Source organism: Rhinopithecus roxellana, chromosome 3 (genome assembly GCF_007565055.1).
Source record: "Rhinopithecus roxellana isolate Shanxi Qingling chromosome 3, ASM756505v1, whole genome shotgun sequence".
Lineage (NCBI taxonomy): Eukaryota > Metazoa > Chordata > Mammalia > Primates > Cercopithecidae > Rhinopithecus > Rhinopithecus roxellana.
Window position 1 is genome coordinate 158,823,555 of NC_044551.1, and position 23,412 is coordinate 158,846,966.

Here is a 23,412-nt window from a genome sequence, read left to right on the forward strand (position 1 = left end):
GCCTCAGCCTCCCGAGTAGCTGGGACTACAGGCGCCCGCCAGGTCGCCCGGCTAGTTTTTTGTATTTTTAGTAGAGACGGGGTTTCACCATGTTAGCCAGGATGGTCTCGATCCCCTGACCTCGTGATCCGCCCGTCTCGGCCTCCCAAAGTGCTGGGATTACAGGCTTGAGCCACCGCGCCCGGCGTTTGCTTTCTTTTTAAAGTACCTTTAAAGAAAATTTTTAGAATTAATTTTAAACTTAGAGAAGGTTGCAAGAATAGTATAACGCTCATTATCTATTACCGAATTCATCTTAGACTTATTGTTAAATTTTGATTAACTATGAAATACAATCCTATAAAAATTGAAAGCACTACAGATAAAACCCAGATCCCTTTAATCATCACAGTTCTTTCTCTATAGAATTCAGTGTTTATTTAGCTATTATCAAATAATAATAATAATAATTATTATTATTTTTGAGATAGAATCTCGCTCTGTTGCCCAGGCTGGAGTGCAGTGGTGCGATCTCAGCTCACTGCAATCTCTTCCTCCCGGGTTGAAGCAATTCTCCTGCCTCAGCCTCCTGAGTAGTTGGGATTACAGGCATGCACCGTCATGCCCTGCTAATTCTTGTATTTTTAGTGGAGACGGGGTTTCACTATGTTGGTCAGGCTGGTCTCAAACTCCTGACCTCAGGCGATCTGCCTGCCTTGGCCTCCCAAAGTGCTGGGATTATAGGCATGAGCCACTGCACCCGGCCCAAACTTTCTTTATGTTTATAAATCTTGTCTACAGCCATACCACCCTGAACGTGCCCAATCTCGTCTGTTTATAAATCTCGTTTTCACTTCTGCTTCTACCAGTACCTGGTGCCACCAGTTCTTGAGCTTTTGGGGGATACAAAACGGTTGTTTTTTGGCTTTCTGGTTTAGGATTCAGCTTTCTTGGGTTTGCTGAGTCAGTTACCACTTGTCATCCTGCTTCTAGCTTTCAGAAATTAATTGCTGCTTCCTTTCCTGTTGCTTGTAAGTTTTTTGCCTTTAAACAAGCAACATTTTACTCACATTTATATTTAAGAGGGTTTCAGGAGGAATAAGACGCAAGTGTCTAATCTTTAATTGGACATTATACAGTAATTGTAATTACTTCTTTGTGTTTCATTTGCTAAACTTGCAGACTTAGTGAGGCCAAAAACACCAGCCAAGTCACTGTTCTGTCCCCAGACCCCACATCAGTTGTGGCCTGACACATTTAATGAGTGTTGTTAAATTAACCTAGCAGTTGAATACTTGTAGAACGAAACATTCTGTGATGATAGTTTAATAGGAAAGGTATTAAATGCTCGATGTACCTACTTTTTGGCTCTCATTGTTCTTGCAGGAAGAGAGGACCTCATGTCCAGGCCTGAATCTAGGTGGACTCTCCTGAATAGAATACCTTTTCCCACCCATAATGTCTGCCTGAGTATGCTCTACTCTAGGCTAATAAGCAAGCATAACTTTTGGAACTTCTCACTATCAGAGCCGAGCAGGCTACAGTCAACATGCAAGCCTGGGTTCTAGGCATGGCTCTGTCACTGTCTTTCAGTGTCTACATTTGATTTCACTGCCTTTTCAATGTAGAATATTCCATTTTTGGGATATGCCAATTGGTTATTTTTAGAAGAAACAATATTGTAGGAATTACATTGTGATCAAGATAAGTTTTCCTTCATATATAAAATAAACTTTAATTGAACATCTGAGCACTTCTTGCTAAGTGCATATTAAATGTTAAGTGAATACTAAATGTTAAACCCTGCTAAAGAGATAAAGGTTGGAGATATCTGTTTCTCCTTGGTGTTTCTTTTCTGTTACTTCTTTTTAAAATTGGTAACTATAGAGCCATACTATTCTTTTCATTTTTATTGTGAAATTATGGATGCATATGAAAGGATACAGAGTATATATGTACGTCATGCAAAATAATAATAAATCAGTGACTACCATCCAAATCATAGCAATCTTTTTTGAAAGTTTGTTTGTTTCGGCCGGGCGCGGTGGCTCAAGCCTGTAATCCCAGCACTTTGGGAGGCCGAGACGGGCGGATCCCGAGGTCAGGAGATCGAGACCATCCTGGCTAACACGGTGAAACCCCGTCTCTACTAAAAAATACAAAAAACTAGCCGGGCGACGTGGCGGGCGCCTGTACTCCCAGCTACTCGGGAGGCTGAGCCAGGAGAATGGCTAAACCCAGGAGGCGGAGCTTGCAGTGAGCTGAGATCCGGCCACGGCACTCCAGCCTGGGCGACAGAGCGAGACTCCGTCTCAAAAAAAAAAAAAAGAAAGAAAGTTTGTTTGTTTCACACGTATTCTTTTAGACCAGTCAGTAGGAGAGAGCTGCTTTTGCCTTAGTTGCTTTATAAGGCCATGTTTCTCCTCAATTCTTCCATGTTTAAAATGCACTCCTTGTGCTAAGTAGTAATGGGGATACCATAACTGCCGCTCTCCATTCCTGAAACCATCATCACTGTCCTCTCTACAGGTATAGCAGTCATCTGTGTATGGCTACATGCATAGCCTGTGAATTTATTTGGAGATTTGTAAAGTAATATGAATACTTTTCATAGATGTGAACTGGTAAGTTAAGATGGTATAAAGAATAGCTGCTCTTTCTTCAGGTAAGTTTCTGTTAGAAATCCACCTCCATGCCTGTTTTGGCCAACACTCACTAATGTATCCATGCTGTGCCACTCACTGGTAAGTGCTGGGGTGAATGCAGTGATAAACCATGCAAAGGTCTCAGTCCACAGAGGGCTCACAGTCTGCATCATCACTATTCCTCATACAGTGTTTTTCTTCTCCCATTTCTGAATTGTTAGTGAAGTATGATTTATGTGTAAAAACACGTACAATCATAAATGTGCAGCTCAATGAATTTTTACAAACTGAACTTGCACAGCTAACTAGTATTTAAATCCAGAAACAGAATTACCAGTACTCCAAAAGGTCCCTTCAGGGCCTTTCTAGTCACTCTCCTCCCAGGGCATACTCACTGGTATGTTTAGTTTGCCTGTTCTTTAAAAAAATCTTTATATGAACCTGATCATACAGTAAATACTGTTTTGAGTCTGGCTTCTTTTGCTCAACATGATTTTGCAAAATTTACCCGTGTGGGTTACAGTTTATTCATGCACACTGCTGTCTCATTTTGTGAAAATACCACAATTTAGTTACCTGTTCTACTGTAGATAGGCATTTCAGTAATTTCCAGTTTTATGAATACTGTTGCTTTGCCTCTCCTTATATGTCTTTTGGTATCATATATAAATGTTTCTGTTGGACATATAACTAGGAGTGGAATTGCTGGATATGTGTAAATTCATCTTTTGTTGATATTGGCAAGCAGTTTTCTAAAGTACTTGTACAGGTTTATACTCCCATCAGTAGTGTAGTGTGAGAGTTCTGTTTATTATATATCCTCAATAACATTTGGTATTTTCTGCTTTTTATTTTGGTCATCATCTGTGATTTTAATTTTCATTTCTATAATGACTAATGAAATAGAGCACCGTTTTGTAAGTTTATTGGCCATTTAGATATCTTTTTTTGTGAAATGTCTATTCAAGTCTTGTCCCTTTTTTTATTGAATGGCTTCCTTATTGATTTTAAGAAGTTCTTCTATGTATTTTGGATATAAGTCCATTTTCTGAAAAATATATCCTCCCGCTCTTTGGATTTTCTTTTCATTTTCCTGATGGTGTCTTCTGAATGAATAGTAGAGTTCTTGTGTGTGTGTTTTGGTTTTGTTTTGTTTTTTAGGCAGAGTCTTGTCTGTTGCCCAGGCTAGAGTGCAGTGGGGTAATCTCAGGTCACTGCACTCTCTACCTCCCAGGTTCAAGTGATTCTCGTGCCTCAGCCGCCCAAGTAGCTGGGACTACAGGGGCGTGCCACCACACCCAGCTAATTTTTCTATTTTTAGTAGAGATGGAGTTTCACCATGTTGGCCAGGCTGGTCTCAAACTCCTGACCTCAAGTAATCCTCCCACTTTGGCCTCCCAAAGTGCTGGTATCACAGGCATGAGCCACTGTGCCTGGCCCAAACAAATGATTTTTAAAAATTGAGCTTGAAATCTAGAAGAATTCTTTTTTTTTTTTTTTTTTAAAGAGGCAGGGTCTTGCTACGTTGCCCAGGCTGGTCTTGAACTGGGCTTAAGCAGTCCTTCCATCTCAGCCTCCCAAAATGCTGGGATTACAGGTGTGATCCACCATGTCCAGCCATAAAATAATTCTTTTTTTTTTTTTTTTTTGAGGTGGAGTCTCGCTCTGTCGCCCGGACTGGAGTGCAGTGGCCAGATCTCAGCTCACTGCAAGCTCCGCCTCCCGGGTTTACGCCATTCTCCTGCCTCAGCCGGAGACTACAGGCGCCCGCCACCTCGCCCGGCTAGTTTTTCTATTTTTTTTTTTTTTTTTTTTTTTTTTTTTTTTTTTTTTTGAGATGGAGTCTCGCTCTGTCGCCCGGCTGGACTGCAGTGGCCGGATCTCAGCTCACTGCAAGCTCTGCCTCCCGGGTTTACGCCATTCTCCTGCCTCAGCCTCCCGAGTAGCTGGGATTACAGGCTTGAGCCACCGCGCCCGGCCTAGTTTTTGTATTTTTAGTAGAGATGGGGTTTCACCGTGTTAGCCGGGATGGTGTCGATCTCCTGACCTTGTGATCCGCCCGTCTCGGCCTCCCAAAGTGCTGGGATTACAGGCTTGAGCCACCGTGCCTGGCCAGATGCTACTTCTTAATTTAAAATGTTATATGTTCATGAGCAGAGAGACTTGCTATTAAAATACTATTTGGAAATATTGAACAATTGTCCCTCCTTATTTCCCTAGTCTTCGTAAGATCATGACCCATCGGGGGCCTATCATTAACCTCAAAGGCTCTTGGCTGTAGGTTTTTCTCAAGCTGGGTGTCAGAAAACACTGAGGATTATTTGCTTGGTGATATATTGGTGGAACTATCAGTACTAGAAATACTTGGATGTCAGACACAGATCCCAGGGGTTGGCAGGTTGATGATAATTTTCTGGTGCCCTCCCAAAACCTCGCTACTACCATAGCCGTGGTTGGCTAATTAGTGCCTTCTGGGATGAGGGTTGATTTCTCCTAGTTCCTTGCCTTTCTCTTTGGATGGCATGCCTTCACTTGTTACTTGGACCTACGTAAAGAATAGAAAGATCAGAAAAAAAACCCACAAAATTGATGATCATAGGTCACAGTATTTGTGCTTTCATTTCTAAGGACTCATTCTAACATAAATCATTTTCTCTTTCCAAACCAAGTTGTACTCATCAGTTATATTGATACATATTAACAGTGATGATAACCACAAAAATTTTAAATAGAAAGCTTTACGAACGGTTAGCCTTTCTGAGGGGATTTACTGCAAAATTAGGGTATTCTTTTCATCTGTTATTGTATTGACTTTTTAAAGCATTATTCTGATTACTTCACTTTTCTTTTGGCAAATTTTGATTTTTAAATGTGTTTTCATTTTGCTATTAAGAGGATTTGCATTTATCTTTTCCGTGAGAGATATTGAGGATAGTCTAAATCTGGTGATTGGTTTGGTGGGTTTTTTCCTTTTTTTTTTTTTGGTTCCGCATGAGCAACTTGAAGCTTTTTTGTTTTTTCTTTATTTTGAGGTGGAGTCTTGCTCTGCTGCCCAGGCTGGCAGTGGCACGATCTCGGCTCACTGCAAGCTCCACCTCCCGGGTTCACGCCGTTCTCCTGCCTCAGCCTTCTGAGTAGCTGGGACTACAAGTACCCCACCATGCCCGGCTAACTTTTTGTATTTTTAGTAGAGATGGGGTTTCACCGTATTAGCCAGGATGGTCTCAATCCCCTGACCTCGTGATCTGCCTGCCTCAGCCTCCCAAAGTGCTGGGATTACAGGCGTGAGCCACTGCACCTGGCCGAAGATTTGGTTTTTAAAAGTTATCTTGGCTGGGTGCGGTGTCTCACGCCTGTAATCCTAGCACTTTGGGAGGCAAATGCGGGTGGATAGCTTGAGGTCAGGAGTTCAAGACCAGCCTGACCAACATGGCGAAACCCCGTCTCTACTAAAAATACAAAAATTAGCCGGGTGTGGTGGCAGGGGCCTATAATCCCAGCTACTCAGGAGGCTAGGCAAGAGAGTCGCTTGAATCTGGGAGGTGGAGGTTGTAGTGAGCCAAGATCATGCTACTGTACCCTAGCCTCGGTGACAAAGCGAGACTTCATCTCATAAAAAACAAGAGCAACAAAAAAAGTCATCTTTTTCAAACTCTTGAAGTAGTAAAAAAGTGATGTTTTTCCTCAGCTCTTAAAATAGGATGTTAACTGGACTTTTCTTTGATCTCTTGATCCTAATAATTCTTCTCTTCAGGAAAAGAGAACATTAAGGATTTTTTTTTTTTTTTTTTTTTTTTTTACTATAAGTAGTTTATAATTCAGTGTGCTCTTCCTCTTTTTTGTTTTCATTCATTCACAAATGTGTGTTCTGTGTTAAGCTCTGGGTATATTGGTATGATCAGGACCCATTCCTTCCCATTGAAGGGCATGGACATTTGGCCAGAGAATAATACTTGCAGGAATGTTTTGTTTTAAATAAAATTTATGTTTATATAGGTTTGCTTTTAAAAATTAGAAAATACTTTTAAAGTGTATGATTCAGTGTTTTTTTTTTGTTTTTGTTTTTGTTTTTTTTTGAGATGGAGTCTTGCTTTTCACCCAGGCTGGAGTGCAGTGGCGCGATCTTAGCTCACTGCAACCTCCACCTCCCAGGTTTAAGAAATTCTCTGCTTCAGCCTCCCGAATAGCTGGGATTACAGGTGCGTGCCACCACGCCCAGCTAATTTTTTTGGTATTTTTAGTAGAGACGAAGTTTCACCATCTTGGCCAGTCTGGTCTCTAACTTCCGACCTGGTGATCCACCCACCTCGGCCTCCCAAAGTGCTGGGATTATAGGCGTGAGCCACCACGCCCATCCGATTCAGTGGTTTTTATTATATTCACAAGGTGTGAAACCATTATCGCTGCCTAATTCTAAAACATTTTTTTATCACCCCAAAAAGAAACCTGGACCCATTTGCAGTCAGTTGCTCCCCCTTCTCTAGCCCCTGGCAACCACTGATATACTTTGTCTCTATGGATTTTGCCTTTTCTGGACATTTTATAGTAAATGGAAGCATTCAATATATGGTCTTTTGTGACTGGCTTCTTTGGTGTACTATAGTTTTTTTTTTTTTTTCTTTTTTTTGATATGGAGTCTCAGTCTGTCACCCAGGCTGGAGTGCAGTGGTGCAATCTCAGCTCACTGCAAGCTCCGCCTCCTGGGTTCACGCCATTCTCCTGCCTCAGCCTCCCAAGTAGCTGGGACTACAGGTGCCCTCCACCACGCCTGGCTAATTTTTTTGTATTTTCAGTAAAGACAGGGTTTCACCGTGTTAGCCAGGATGGTCTCAATCTCCTAACCTCATGATCCGCCTGCCTCGACCTCCCAAAATGCTGGAATTACCTCCGCCCGGCCTCTTGTACTATAATGTTTTTAAGGTTCATTCATGTTTCAGCATGTGTCAGTACCTCATTTTTTCTGGATGAATAATATTTCATTGTACAGGTATGCCACATTTTGTTGATCTATTCATAAGTTGATGAACATTGTTGGCAATTATGGATAATGCTACTGTGAAGATTCATGTACAAGTTTTTGTGTGAACTTGTTTTCAGTTCTCTTGGTATATACCTTGGAGTGGAATTGCTTGATGTTAATATAAATCTATGTTGTTTTTGTTTGAGACAGGATCTCACTCTGTTGCTCAGACTGAGCAACAGACTGGACTGGCCTCACTGAAGCGTTGAACTCCTCAGCTTAAGTGATCCTCCTGTTTCAGCCTCTTGAGTAGGTGGATCACAGGTGTGCCACCATGCCCGGCTAATTTTTAAATTTTTAGTAGAGACAGGATCTTGCTGTGTTGCCCAGGCTGGTCTCAAACTCCTGGCCTCAAGTGATCCTCCTGCCTCAGCCTCTTGAAAGTGCTGGGATTGCAGGCTGAGCCACTGTGTTTTCAGCCTGTGTTTAACTTATTTTGAGGAACTGTCAAACTTTTCCACAGCAGCTGCACCATTTTGCATTCCCACCAGCAGTGTATTAGAGTTCCCTTTTCTCCACATACTCAGCACTTGCTATTGTCTGTCTTTTTGATTATAGCCATCCTAGTAAGCATGAAGTGGTATTGAGTCTTGGTTTTGATTTGCGTTTTCCTGCTGACTTAATGATGTTGAGCATTTTGTGTCTGCTGGCCTTTTGTTTAGCTTCTTTGGAGAAATGTCTATTCACATCATTTGCCCATTTTATAATTGGGTTGCCTTTTTATTGTTTAGTTTCTCTTGTCAGAATTATTTAAAATATCTTCTCCTAATTAATAATTAAATAGAGAATTTTTCTTGAATGTAAATAATTTGGTGCTGTTAGAATGACAGAGTTTATATTTACAATATATAAAGTAAATGTACAGGCCACACAAACTTAATGATTATTTCTGAACAACAGTAAAATAGCATACTCAGCTGTTTACCAAAAGAAATGTGCTTTGTAATTATACCGTCTTGTTTTGGTAGGATTTAGGGACTATGCAGAAGTAGTGAGCTGGTAATGAGAGCTTTAAAAATTGCATTTTAAGGTAAAAGTTTTAGAAATTAACTCTAAGATAGAAGTGATAAATAACATCTAAAGCTAGAGTTCAGGCATTGACCCAGAACTTTCTGATACTTATTTTTAATAACTTAAAGAAGGAACTTGAAACATAAGAATTTTCCTTGCTGTTTAAGTAGGACCAAACCAAAAAAAAAAAAGTAACGAAAATACTTGCAACTTTATGGACTTACTGGATAGTTCAGCATTATTTTTCATGTGCTTTGTTTGTTTGTATGAATTCTGAGGTATATGTTGATACCTTTTCTCATACATAAGGATTTATGGGTTTTGTTTAGTGCAGGGTTTTTTGTTGTTCTCCCATTCTTAGTAAATATAGAGAATCCAAGAATGACTTTTAAGTGCCTTTAGGTCCTGCCATTTGCTACAGTTATAAATGTTGCCTCTTGCTTATCCCTAATCCTAGCCCCAGTTCTGCTATTGCTGAAAAACAACTCATTTTAGAACTACTTAGCGAGGAGGGCAGTGATGAAACGTTCTTGGACTCAAATAATAGTTTAAATCTGTAGGGTATAATGTCTTAAACTTGTTAAATTCAAGTTTGTTTCTATTAGAATTAGAACTATATATGATTTCTGTGTTGGAGATTCATAAAAATGTCATATTTATTTTTAATAACAATAGTACCTAGATACAGAGGAAGGTGATAAGGAGGGGAAACAACCCTCTTATTTTATCTATTTATTTATTTATTTATTTATTTATTTATTTATTTTTGAGACAGAATCTCGCTCTGTCGCCCAGGCTGGAGTGCAGTGGCTTGCTCTTGGCTTACTGTAACCTCCACCTCCCAGGATCAAGCAATTCTTGTGCCTAAGCCTCCCAAGTAGTTGGGACTACAGGTGTACGCCACCACACCTGATTGATCTTTGTATTTTTAGTAGAGACGAGGTTTTACCATGTTGGCCAGGCTGGTCTCAAACTGCTGACCTCAAGTGATCCACCCACTTCGGCCTCCCAAAGTGCTGGGATTACAGGTGTGACTTGAGAACAAAACCTTAGTAGCACCTATTTGTAAATAAATGTTTTTTTTAAATTGAAGGTCATCAAGGCTAAAGGTACCATGGCAGATTGTGATATATCTGAAGTGGGAACAATGGAAGAGTTTTAGGGTTCTTCTGGGGAGCCATTCTAGTCTGCTCAGCACATAGAGAGGAGCAAAGGTAATCAGGACAAGAGTAAGGGCACACTCTGGGTGAGAATGTGAAAGGTTATCTGAATTCTCAGGTGATTGGATTATTTATCTCAGTGATGGAGGCGTAGGTAGTTGTGTATTAAACTCTACTTTATATGGCCTGTATAGGTAATTGTATAGCTCTATTTGGAAAAAATGCCATTTAAATCATATTTCAGCCGAGTGTGGCGGCTCATGCCTGTAATCCCGTCACTTTGGGAGGTGGAGGCAGGCGGATCACTTGAGGTCAGGAGTTTGATACCATCCTGGCCAACATGGCACAACCCCATCTCTACTAAAAATACAAAAATTAGCCAGGTATGGTGGCACATGCCTGTGATCCCAACTACTTGGGAGGCTAAGGCAGAAGAATCACTCGAACACAGAAGGCAGAGGTTGCAGTGAGTGAGATCGTACCACTGCACTCCAGCCTGGGTGACAGAGTGAAACCCTATCTCAAAAAAATAAAAATTAGGCCGGGCGCGGTGGCTCAAGCCTGTAATCCCAGCACTTTGGGAGGCCGAGACGGGCGGATCACAAGGTCAGGAGATCGAGACCATCTTGGCTAACACGGTGAAACCCTGTCTCTACTAAAAATACAAAAAAAAAAAAACTAGCCGGGCGAGGTGGCGGGCACCTGTAGTCCCAGCTACTCCGGAGGCTGAGGCAGGAGAATGGCGTGAACCCGGAAGGCGGAGCTTGCAGTGAGCTGAGATCCGGCCACTGCACTCCAGCCCGGGAGACAGAGCAAGACTCCGTCTCAAAAAAAAAAAAAAACAAAAATTAAAAAAATTAAAAATAAAATCATATTTGAAGGTTAGTAAAATTGATCAGAATTTTAACAGAAATTATATGACAGGAAAAAAAAATCTAGTGTCCAACAGCTATTTATTATCTATCACGGTCACTCAAAGGATATCCCTCCTATCCTTGCCCAACATCTCTGTGTACTGAGAGCAGAAGTTCCCAGATCTGTCTCTCTGAGTATCCCCTACAACCCAGATTCTGTGACAGTTAAACTGGACTCAGGCTTCCACTGACCCAGTTGATAGAAGAGACTGAGCATCTTTCCAACTCTAACCCCAAAGTGACAATGCCATGTATTCTTTCAGAAAGTGTCAGGAAAGAGCCCGAAGATCCCTGAGATCCAGGGACATGGCAGGGAGGCTGCACAGAAGGGTTCCCAGGGACAGAAAAGGGGAATCTTAAAAATAAGTTTTGGAACCAAGTAATCGATTTTATAGTACACTCTAGTTCTAGAGCACATGTTCCTCCACTTGTTAGTGAATGCCTGACTTGTTGCCCCCGAAGTGTAAAAATATGTTGGATGCCTGACTTGTTGCCCCCGAAGTGTAAAAAGATGTATATTTAAGAATTCCATTGTTCGGTAAGTTATTTTTCATGCAGATGGCAGTCACTAAATACCTCTTTTTGAAGGTGATTTCCTCTCCCCCCAATCCCCCTACCTTGCAGTGTTTTGTTTTAAACAGCTTTCTTGATGGAGCCTAATCTTAACACCAGCATTATAGAAATAAGCCAGAGTGGGAAGCCTGTATAGTGAGGTCTTGGGATTATACCATAGTCATAATGGTGTTTTAAATTGTTTTTCTTTTCTTTTTTTTAATTGAAAAAAGTACACTATTCTAAAGTAGTGAATTTTAATAGAGCAAACTCTTCACATAGAAGTGTTTCTTTTTTCCTTATCAAAGTGAAAATTGGCGTTTCTAAGAAGGCTGGAATTTATTTGCACTGTCATCTTTTACTGGGTGGGGGATGATCGAATTTAACGTTTCCAAGTTGCCAGGAGACAGGCAGCCTATCTTATATATATTGTCGTAGAAGACCTCTTAACCTCTTTGTTCTTTGGATTTCTGTATTTCTTAGAATTGTCATGCTTCCTTTCTGAGACCTAAATTATGCAGAGGTAATGTGATTACTTTGACACCAAGCTCAGGAAATATAAAACGGGTTAGATATAAACCAAGCTAGATTTAAATGAAGTTCATTACTGGCTACAGTGTATTAAGAGAACATTTTCGAAAACTCCGTATTTGCCTCTGTTCTTGCTGCTGACTCTTCTGCTTCTTTTGGTGACCTTCCCACAGCACAAGAGTGGTTAGGTGTGAGGAGGCTAAGAATACCTTGCCAAGAGCTTCAAATAATGTTAAAACCAGTGTTTTAGGTGAACTGTGGTCCCAAGAACTCTCTTTAAATAATTCACTAGTTCAGTGTCCCAGGAGCATTTGGCTTTACTGCAGCTATTTTGACCACATGTATTTGTTTAAAAGGAAAAATTATCTTAGGTTACAATACAGTTATTTTGGAAGTACCTTAAGTTTAACATTAGATTACTAGGATTCGAAAAAATGTACCCAGATAGTAGATGCTGATGAGAATTTGACACAGGAATTCATTTGAGATTGAAGCTTTTGTAGTATTAGTCAGGAAAATTTATTGACATCTGTTTTTGAATAGTATTTGAGATTGAGATGATCACTTAAAATTTAATGGATTATGGCCGGGCACAATGGCTAACACCTGTAATTCCAGCACTTTGGCAGGCCAAGGCAGGCAGATCACCTGAGGTTGGGAGTTTGAGACCAGCCTGGCCAACATACTAAAAATACAAAAATTAGTCAGGCCTGGTGGCACACACCTGTAGTCTCAGCTACTCGGAGGCTGAGGCAACAGAATCACTTGAACCTGGGAGGTGGAGGTTTCAGTGAGCCGAGATCCTGCCATTGCTCTCCAGCCTGGGCAACAAAAGTGAAACTCCATCTCAAAAAAAAAAAAAAAATTTAATGAATTATGGAGCCCTACTTCATGTTAGTACACCTCAGCCTTTCTGTTTTTCTGTCTCAATTCAAGATAGAGTTCTTTGTAGCAGTATGGTTTAGAGGTGGTATGTATTTTACAAGTATGTCAGTTGGCTCTGTATATCCTGATGATACTGAAGCCAGGACTAGACCCCTACATCAGTTATATCACTGAATATTCTGTTATTAATTTCCACATTGACTCCTAGTCCCAGTCAGCTCATCTTTTAAATTAATATAGTTCATTGTCACACTGGACTCGAAAAACCAAATGAAACGTCTTTATTCTATGAAGATGACTTGTGTAGGCTATACAGACTAGCAACAGCAGACACTTTCGGTGTGAGTTATTTAAAAAAATTGGCTGGGCGCGGTGGCTCAAGCCTGTAATCCCAGCACTTTGGGAGGCCGAGACGGGTGGATCACGAGGTCAGGAGATCGAGACCATCCTGGCTAACACGGTGAAACCCCGTCTCTACTAAAAAATACAAAAAACTAGCCGGGCGAGGCGGCAGGCGCCTGTAGTCCCAGCTACTCGGGAGGCTGAGGCAGGAGAATGGCCTAAACCCGGGAGGCGGAGCTTGCAGTGAGCTGAGATCCGGCCACTGCACTCCAGCGCGGGCGACAGAGCGAGACTCCGTCTCAAAAAAAAAAAAAAAATTGAAGAAGGCCGGGCGCGGTGGCTAACTCCTGTAATCCCAGCACTTTGGGAGGCTGGGTCAGGCGGATCACAAGGTCAGGAGATCGAGACCACCCTGGCTAACTCGGTGAAACCCCGTCTCTACTAAAAAATACGAAAAAAATTAGCCAGGCGTGGTGGCGGGCGCCTGTAGTCCCAGCTACTGGGGAGGCTGAGGCAGGAGAATGGCGTGAACCCGCGAGGCGGAGCTTGCAGTGAGCCAAGATCGCGCCACTGCACTCCAGCCTGAGTGAGAGAGCGAGACTCCGTCTCAAAAAAATAAAAAATAAATAAATAAATTGAAGATTTGACTGGCAGAAAAGTTGCTGAGGTAAGGAAAAGGGATATCGATTGACAGATATATGTAGAATTAGGGAGAATTTTATGTTTTCATAAATGTCTCAATTATTTAAGATTTAATTTGGTGTGCATGCTAAATATAATGGTAACATGGTTTGTCTGTGATTTGTCTTTTGTCTTAACAGATGATGTTTCTAACTTTAAAAAAGTATACATCGCTTGAGGCCAGGAGTTGGTAACCAGCCTGGGCAACACAGGGAGACCCCATCTCTACAAAAAATAAATTTAAAAAAAGCCAGGGTATAATTGTGCCACCGCACTCCTGCCTGGGCAGCAAGAACGAGATCCTGTCTCTCCAAAAAAAAGTATACAAGTGATAAATATTCACTACAAAAAATTTGAACATGCAGATACACAACAAAAAGGAAAAATTCCCCTGTACTCCTATTACCTAGAAATAACAGTGTTGAACTGTAAATGTCTCATTCTAGGCCTCTTTTCCATTATATGTCTGCCTTTTTAAAAAGGAATATATGATGCATATTGTTTGGCAAATTTAGCTATTTTCATGTTATAATAGTACACCATAAATACCTATTTGAGTAATGAAATTAAATTTTTTTTTTTTAAAGACATGGTCGCCGGGCGCGGTGGCTCAAGCCTGTAATCCCAGCACTTTGGGAGGCCGAGACGGGCGGATCACGAGGTCAGGAGATCGAGACCATCCTGGCTAACATGGTGAAACCCTGTCTCTACTAAAATATACAAAAAACTAGCCGGGCGAGGTGGCGGGTGCCTGTAGTCCCAGCTACTCGGGAGGCTGAGGCAGGAGAATAGCCTAAACCCGGGAGGCGGAGCTTGCAGTGAGCTGAGATCTGGCCACTGCACTCCAGCCTGGGCCACAGAGCGAGACTCCATCTCAAAAAAAAAAAAAAGACATGATCTTACTCTGTCACCCAGGCTGGAGGGCAGTGGCACAATCTCAGCTCACTGCAGCCATGACCTTCTGGGCTGGAGCCGTCCTGCTGCCTCAGCCTCCTGAGTAGCTAGGACCACAGGTGCATGCCACCACTCCCTGGTAATTTTTGTATTGTTTTAGAAACAGGGTTTTGCCATGTTGCCCAGGCTAGTCTTGAACTCCTAAGCGCCCCTAATCTCAAGCGATCCCACCTGCCTAGGCATCCCAGAGTGGTAGGATTACAGGTGTGAGCCAACCATGCCTGGCTGAAATTTAATGTATATTTTTTTGACAGAGTTTCACTCTGTTGCCCAGGCTGGAGTGTAGTGGCACCATCTCAGCTCACTGCAACCTCTGCCTCCCAGGTTAAAATGATTCTTGTGCCTCCGCCCCCTGAGCAGCTGGGACTACAGGAGTGTGCCACCATACCTGGCTAATTTTTGTATTTTTAGTAGAGGTGGGGTTTTGCCATGTTGGCCAGGATGGCGAAATTTAATTTTTAATGGCCATTTAGTAGTTATTTGTGAGATGTACTATAATTTATTTGTCTCCTATGATTGGAATTTAGGTTGTTTCTAATTTTTGCTGACACAACACTTATATGTACACTTTTTGCCTCTTTGAATATTTTCATAGAATAACTTCCGGGGAGTAGAATTCTTAAAGGATTTGTGTATCAAGGCTTTCAAAATATGTTGCTAAATAGCTTTCTAGAAAGGCTATTTATTTCAGTTTTTGGGTTCTTATCTTTCTAACTGGCTTTATGCTTGCATTAAAATATGCAATTTTTATTTAGTTACAGAATGAAGAAGAGTCTGGAGAACCTGAACAGGCTGCCGGTGATGCTCCTCCACCTTACAGCAGCATTTCTGCAGAGAGCGCAGGTAGGTAACAGGGCAAGGTGATTACGGAATCCTTAAAAACACTCTGCGCTTTGACATTACAATTTAAAAAAAAAAAAGTTTCAGAAGCAGTCGGAAGAAAGGTTACAAAGTGAGTCTGGATTTTAAATAATTGAGAAGTGGATACATTTAAAAATCACCCCCAGTGTCTTGGACGTTCATCTGGAAATGTCTTTTGGTTCAATTGTTATATATATACTCTTAAGGGAATGGCTGGGTTTTGTCTGCTAGAGTTAGTGGAACTCCTTTTATTTCAATTCAGCTAATCATCAAAAAATTGTGACTGTTAAAATTCTGCAGCATATTTTGACTACAAGGATGAGTCTGGGTTTCCAAAGCCCCCATCTTACAATGTAGCTACAACACTGCCCAGTTATGATGAAGCGGAGCGGACCAAGGCTGAAGCTACTATCCCTTTGGTTCCTGGGAGAGTGAGTATAATTTGCCATGTTACTTGATGGCTGCTCTATGGGAATTAAGTTATTTTCATTGTCCAATTTTGATTCATTACTTATGATTGTATTGATTAGTGAAAGTAGAGCTAATTTTAAAAATCGGGTATATTTGCTTTTGGGATAATAAACTCATCTCTTCCTAAAAATGACAAGGTAAATTACTAGTCAAACCTGCTCATTTTTCCTTTATCTCTCCTATTACCACTACTTTTTCAAGTCTCCTGGGATGGCTGAAGTATCTTGAAGCAGGAGCACAGTAACGTTTCCTTGATTCTGTACACTTAATATTTTGCTGTTGGGTGGATAGTTGCTAGGGAGGTCTAGGAAGATAATAAATATGTGCAAATTTATAGAATTAAACTCATAAAAGAGATCTTCACATTGATTTAGATGAACTCCATTCTTACAGCAGTCCAGATCATGTCATTTGTGGGGACATAGTGAGTTCAGATTCCATCTAGCTTGACGTAGATTCATGGAGGTGGAGATTGGGATGCCATATAAACCAGTGGAGATTATTGGGCACTCTTGGTTCTTGATGTCAGATATGTAAGTGCTGTATTTGTCATTTTGTAAATATTCATCCAGATTGAGGTTGATGCAGGTAGGGCATTGGATCAGATGTTGGGAGAATGGAAGCAGGATAAGTCCCCAGAAATGTGGGGACCATCAAGCCTCTAGGCTCTATTCTAGCAAGAAACTGGAGTGAGTGATGAGCAAGAACAGAAACCTAGTCTAGGCAGTGTGATGGCATAGGCCCAGAAGTTCCCCTCTTGGCTTGAGGATAGTAGACTGTTTACAGATCACACCTACTGTGAGGAGCGGAGCTCCTAAAATCATTGCTTGGCAGAAATAGTTTATGAGCGCAATCTAGGATGATCCTAAATGGTGATGATGTGCATTCAGTTCTTATAGGTGCCAGGGAGAAACTAAGAACCCTAATGTCTAAGGGCAAGACAATCATAATGTAACTGCCGTATATTGGAAGCAAACAACATGCTTGGTACTGTGCTTGATGCTTTTATGTATTTTGTATATTGTTTCCAGTCTTCATAGTAACCTTGAAAGGTAGAGATTATATTATCTCCATTTTACAGATGTGAAAATTTAGGTCCAGAGAGATAAAGTAATTTTCCCAAAGTCATACAACTGATAAGTGGCAGAAGTGAAAGCCAAACCCAGATATTCTAGAATCCAAAGTCCTTGTTTGTTTCACTGTACTCTGCAGACCTGTTGCAATATATGGTAAATAGATCAGTATGGAAATTAGTCTGATAAATCACAGAACTCTTCAGAATACTTTCATTTGATACAGGTACATATTTAGGAGCTTCTTAAAGGGCTCTAGTATTCAGCAGACATGTATAAAGCACTTTTAAAATCTAAGATGCAGTATATTTTACAGTGGATAGGTAAAAAGCTTTGTATAAGGCACTGTTCCTCATTGTTACTCAAAAGCCTAAAATCCAACTAGGGTAAAGGGCCCACAAATACTGATAACTAAGACACTTAAGAGCAGTGGGCATCATGAACTGAAACTTTACTGGGTGATCATAGGGGAAGATGTGATTTGATGTGGGCCCGGAGTTTTGATGGGTAAGAACATTCCAGAGGGAAAAAGCACAGAAAGCAGGTGTGAATCCAGCCAGGTGAGGGCAGTTCTGTGTATGTAGTAATTGGCTTTGTATGAGCACAGAGTTTGTGAAGGGAGATATAAAGTTGTGACTAGAACTGTTGTTTATAGAATCCTTGGAATGTTAGACGGGAGTATTTAAACTTCTATATGCAGCTTTTAGAGAATCCTTCACAGTTTTTGAGCAGGGGTATGAGAGGACTTGTGTGGTGTTCTGGAAGCATTAACTTGGCAACAATTTCTAGGAGGAATCATGGTAGAAGAGATACCAAGAGGATAGGAAGAAGGCATTTGTAATATTATTAGATGTTACTTCCATGTGTTTTTTGGAGTATATCTTTGAGTAGTTATGCAAAAAACAGAATTAGCTTTTAATTTTGGCAAAACCTTATTCTGCTAATATGAAGTAAGAATACTAGATATTTAATGTTTTAAAAAATTAATTATAAAACAATTCATTTTAATAGAAATTTCAAACAATAGAGGAAGTATGTTAAGTTAGAAAAGGAAGTTGCCATTGCCAACGACCTCCCTTTCTCTAGTTCCTACTCCTCAGGGAAACCACTGTTAACAATTTGGGTCTTCGAGACTCTTTTCTGTGTACAACAAGTTTTGATATTCCCTAAAATGTTTTTCATTTGAGGAGCCCTCATTGAACTGTGTACAGATCTATCACTTTTAAGTATATATTCAATTGTTTTTAAATGTCTCAACACATATCTACATCAGTTAAAAAGATAGCCCACATGTGTTGGTATTGTTCAGGATCATGTTATTTCTAGATCTGCAATATTATGTTATCAAGTTAGGATGAAAGAGGTCTTATCTGCTGATAAGGTTAGAAGTGAGATTGTTTTAGATCTGTATGCCAATACAAATATATGCTTATGGAGTTGAGCAATGGGCAGTGCTGTGGCCTATTCATGTATGATCGTACTATTCTTTTTTTTTTTTTTTTTTTTTTTTTTTTTTTTTTTTTTGAGACGGAGTCTTGCTCTGCCACCCAGGCTGGAGTGCAGTGGCCGGATCTCAGCTCACTGCAAGCTCCGCCTCCCGGGTTCACGCCATTCTCCTGTCTCAGCCTCCCGAGTAGCTGGGACTACAGGCGCCCGCCTCGTCGCCCGGCTAGTTTTTTGTATTTTTTACTAGAGACGGGGTTTCACCGTATTAGCCAGGATGGTCTCGATCTCCTGACCTCGTGATCCGCCCGTCTCGGCCTCCCAAAGTGCTGGGATTACAGGCTTGAGCCACCGCGCCCGGCTGATCGTACTATTCTTTTTTCCCCTTTATCAGCCTCGTAAAGCATTTATTTTTTTAATTTTTAAATTTTTTTTTATTTTTTGAGATGGAGTCTCACTCTGTCGCCCAGGCTGGATTGGAGTGCAGTGGTATGATATTGGCTCACTGCAAGTTGCGCCTCCCAGGTTCATGCCATTCTCCTGCCTCAGCCTCCTGAGTAGCTGGGACTGCAGGTGCCTGCCACCACTCCCGGCTAATTTTTTTGTATTTTTAGTAGAGACGGGGTTTCACCATGTTAGCCAGGATGGTTTCGATCTCCTGATCTCATGATCCGTCCGCCTCCGCCTCCCAAAGTGCTGGGATCACAGGCATGAACCACCACCGCACTTGGCTGATTTTATCTCTTTAATAGTCCCTGGATTACTAATATTTTAGGTCCTAAACAGGTCCTCGATTACTGATATTCTAGAATTTAAACCAAATGTGTAAGTAAATTTTGTCTTTTGTCTTCTTGAGGTATATTTTTTTAAAGGAAGAGTAAATAGTTCTTTGTGAACTTTTAAATGTTTGAAGTGTATTGTTAAAGAACTTGGATTATCAGATGAAAATTTCATTTTGAACACTGGGGATAGAAAAAAGATTTGCTTCTTTTCTAATTATATATTAATAATGCAAAATGGAATTTTAAACACACATTGAGCCTTTAATGCTCATAATTTTGAACTGAGCCAAAGCAATAACTTTTTTCCTTGCCACTCAAATTTACCCCTTCATTTTTCTTTATATCTTCCCTTTGCCTAGAAATAATTCTTTTTCTTTTCATTTAGGATGAGGATTTTGTGAGTCGGGATGATTTTGATGATGCTGACCAGCTGAGGATAGGAAATGATGGGATTTTCATGTTAACTTTTTTCAGTAAGTATGTATGCATAGCAGAACCACCCCCTCCAAACCAGAGTGCTTTGGATTATGGGTGAATCTGACTGAATTAAAATAACTAGTTGAGCTAATGTATTAATACATTATATTTATTTGGTGCCTTTTACTGGAATGTTCGAAGCTTAATATACCTTTGTTTTAATATCCCTTCTCTTTGCCTTCTGTTTTCATGAATATCTGTGGAAAATATAATTAAAGCAGTTATGAGGATGCTGCATTTTTACATGAGCTAAGCCTCATCTTCCAGGTCTACAGGGCCCTTCTGCATTGCTTCTACTCATCCTTAATCTGTAGAATAGGAATTAAGTGCCTTTGATGAATTTTGCTCTGAAAGCTTCTTTTTTCTGACAGATCAAAGTCAGCCTGATTTTTCTCCCTTCATGTTATTTTGCATTTATCTTTTTGTGTGCCTCACATATAAGTGAGCAACCATTTCCTTTATTTGTTGTATTAGAAAGATAACAAAATGCAATGCTTTTAGAGGTGATGTTATATAAGTTGTCAAAATTCAGAGAACAGGAGGACGAGTGACTTGAATCAGATTATTTGGAGGCACTTATTTAATGTTGAATGCATTTATTTTATTTACTGGACTATATATATAACACACACAGTAAAAAGCAGAGGTCAGGCTGGGCATGGGGGTTCACGCCTATAATCCCAGCACTTCGGGAGGCTGAGGTGGGTGGATCACCTGATGTCAGGAATTTGAGACTAGACTGGCCACCATGGTGAAACCCCATCTCTACTAAAAATACAAAAATTAGCTGGGTGTGGTGGCAGGCACCTGTAATCCCAGCTACTCAGGAGGCTGAGGCAGGAGAATCAGTTGAATCCAGGAGGCGGAGGTTGCAGTGAGCTGAGATCGTGCCATTGCACTCCAGCCTGGGTGACAAGAGTGAGACTTCGTCTCAAAAAAAAAAAAGCAGAGGTCAAAGCCAGGGCCCAGTGGCTCATGCCTGTAATCCCAGCACTTTGGAAGGCTGAGGTGGGTGGATCACCTGAGGCTGGGAGTGCAAGACCAGCCTGGCCAACACGGAGAAACCCCGTCTCTACTAAAAACAAAAATTAGCCGGGCATGGCTGTGCACGCCTGTAGTCCCAGCCACTCGGGAGGCTGAGGCAGGAGAATCGCTTGAACCTGGGAGGCAGAGGTTGCAGTGAGCCAGGATCGTGCTACTGCACTCCAACTTGGGTGACAGAGTGAGACTCGGGCTCAAAAAAAGAAAAAAAAAAAAAAGCAGAGGTTGTAAGTATATAGTTTGGAGACTGTTGTTAAGGTTTGCTTTTTGTTTTTTGCTGTTTTTTGTTTTTTGTTTTTTTTCCTTTTGAGACAAGGTCTTGCTCTGTTGCCCAGGCTGAATTTGGAGTGCAGTGGTGTGGTCACTTCTCACTGTACCCTTGACCTCCTGGGCTCAAGTGCTCCCCCTACCTCAGCCTCCCAAGTAGCTGGGACTGCAGGTGTGCACCACTGTGCCCAGCTATTTTTTTTTTTTTCTTTCAGTTTTTGTAGAGATGGGTCTCACTGTGGTGCTCAGGCTGGTCTCAAACTGCTGGGCTCAGGGGATTCTCCCAGATTGGCCTCCCAAAGTGCTAGGATTACAGGTGTGAGCTACTGTGCTCAGCCTGTTAAGGCGTTTTTGAAAGTATCTAACAGTAGACATAATTGTGTAAAACCTGATAGGGAGGAATTTTTCTTGTTTGCTTTTTGGGGAAAGACAGAAGAATGGTTGTTTTAGAGGAGGTATGGTGAGGGTTGTGGAGGACAGGCTTTTATCCTTTGGAAAGTCATTTAAACGGCAGGTGTAAGGCACTCTTGTTCTTGGGTAACAGGACATGTCTAACATCTTTCCCCTCCTCTGCTTTTGCAGTGGCATTCCTCTTTAACTGGATTGGGTTTTTCCTGTCTTTTTGCCTGACCACTTCAGCTGCAGGAAGGTATGGGGCCATTTCAGGATTTGGTCTCTCTCTAATTAAATGGATCCTGATTGTCAGGGTAAGTTGTACAACAGAAGAGATGGGCTCTACAGAGGGACAATAATTAGAATATTTTTGAATATTTGATTTTTCATTTGCTTTTTTAAAAGTTATTTCAACGTGGTAAATGATTTTTGGTTTGTCTGTAAGCCAAACCAAAATCATTTGCAAATGGTTCATGCACACAAGTTTTGTTGTCAAATCTATTAAATACTGGTCTATCATTAATATTGTTCACCATCTGCTTTCTTTGTTTTTAATGTTTATAATATGATAATGTATATGTTCTGAAATTAGTTGTTTTTATAATAAAAGGAAGGATATTTACCCCTTTGATGTCTCATCAAAAGCAGCCATTCCTCTCATTTCTGTTACAGTTTTAATCTAGCTCTCTTCTTCCTTCTTTTCTTTTCTCCTTCTCTTCCCCTCTCCCCTCCAGGATTGCTTATGCCAAAATGTTTGGGGAGCCAAAACTGTTTAACAAGTATTGCTCCATTAGGAGCCTACCTCTGAAGTAAATTATAGAGATGTATGTCTTTAGTGACTTAAGAGTTACCAGTTAGTTAAATTTGCATGAAATAATTTAAAGTTGTAAAAGATCTAGGCTTTTAAAGTATCCTCTGATTTCAGATATGTTTATTGCTATCATCAACCTTATAAACAAAAACAATTTATCCATCATAAATTGGCATTCTTAACTAATGGGTGTTGCTTGACCACTGTAGTTTTTCTAAGTAGTGCCACCTTATTTATTACAAAACATTTGTTAACGTTTTTAGGGTTCCAGACTCCTTTGAGAATCTGATGAAAGTTATAAGCTTTTCCCCCACATAGCTAATATGTACTCATCTATAATAATGGACTTTAGGTTAAGAACTCAAGCCCTAAAGAGGTTTTCATTCCTTCCCTAAATCTTAATTGTTACTTTATTAACAAATAAAATGCTATATTTTAATTTTCAAACTACATTAAACTCTTGGACACCAAAGCCTCCAAGGAAAAGAGAAATAAAATTAATTCCAGTCTTTTTTTTTTTTTTCAAGCTAAATTTTCAACTGCATTTAAAAAGTGAATTAAATGGGCCGAGCACAGTGGCTCACGCCTGTAATCCCAGCACTTTGGGAGGCTGAGGCGGACAGATCACAAGGTCAGGAGATCGAGACCATCCTGGCTAACACGGTGAAACCCCGTCTCTACTAAAAAAATACAAAAAAAATAGCGGGACGTGGTGGCGGGGGCCTGTAGTCCCAGGTGCTCGTGAGGCTGAGGAAGGAGAATAGCGTGAACCCAGGAGGGGGAGCTTGCAGTAAGCCGGGATCGCGCCACTGCACTCCAGTCTGGGCGACAGAGTGAGACTCCGTCTCAAAAAAAAACCAATCAAGTGAATTAACTTGTATCGGTTAGGATGCTTTTGACTGTGAGTAACAAAAACCTAGCTCAAAATGGCTTAGAAAAAAAATTTTTAATTGTTATTTTAAATGGGGAAAGTTTATTTCCCCTGAAAACAAGTCCCTGACAAGGAGGTTAGTTAAGTCAGTGGCTATTGGACATCATCAAGGTCAGCTGACCTATCAGCATATTGGCACAGATCCCCCCTGCCCTCAGGGTTAAAAGATGGCAGTTTCATGTATCAGT

The 23,412-nt window shown here is 40.8% G+C and overlaps 1 protein-coding gene across 1 annotated transcript in view; it reads left to right on the forward strand.

Annotated features, from left to right (window-relative positions):
* NDFIP1 (Nedd4 family interacting protein 1) overlaps positions 1-23,412 on the forward strand; it is a 50,751-nt gene that overhangs the window by 12,225 nt on the left and 15,114 nt on the right. Inside the window, exons 2-5 of the mRNA XM_010388264.2 lie at positions 15,430-15,517; positions 15,836-15,966; positions 19,690-19,777; positions 21,672-21,796. Coding sequence (XP_010386566.1) covers positions 15,430-15,517; positions 15,836-15,966; positions 19,690-19,777; positions 21,672-21,796 — 432 coding nt within the window. The remainder of the gene's footprint in view (positions 1-15,429; positions 15,518-15,835; positions 15,967-19,689; positions 19,778-21,671; positions 21,797-23,412) is intronic.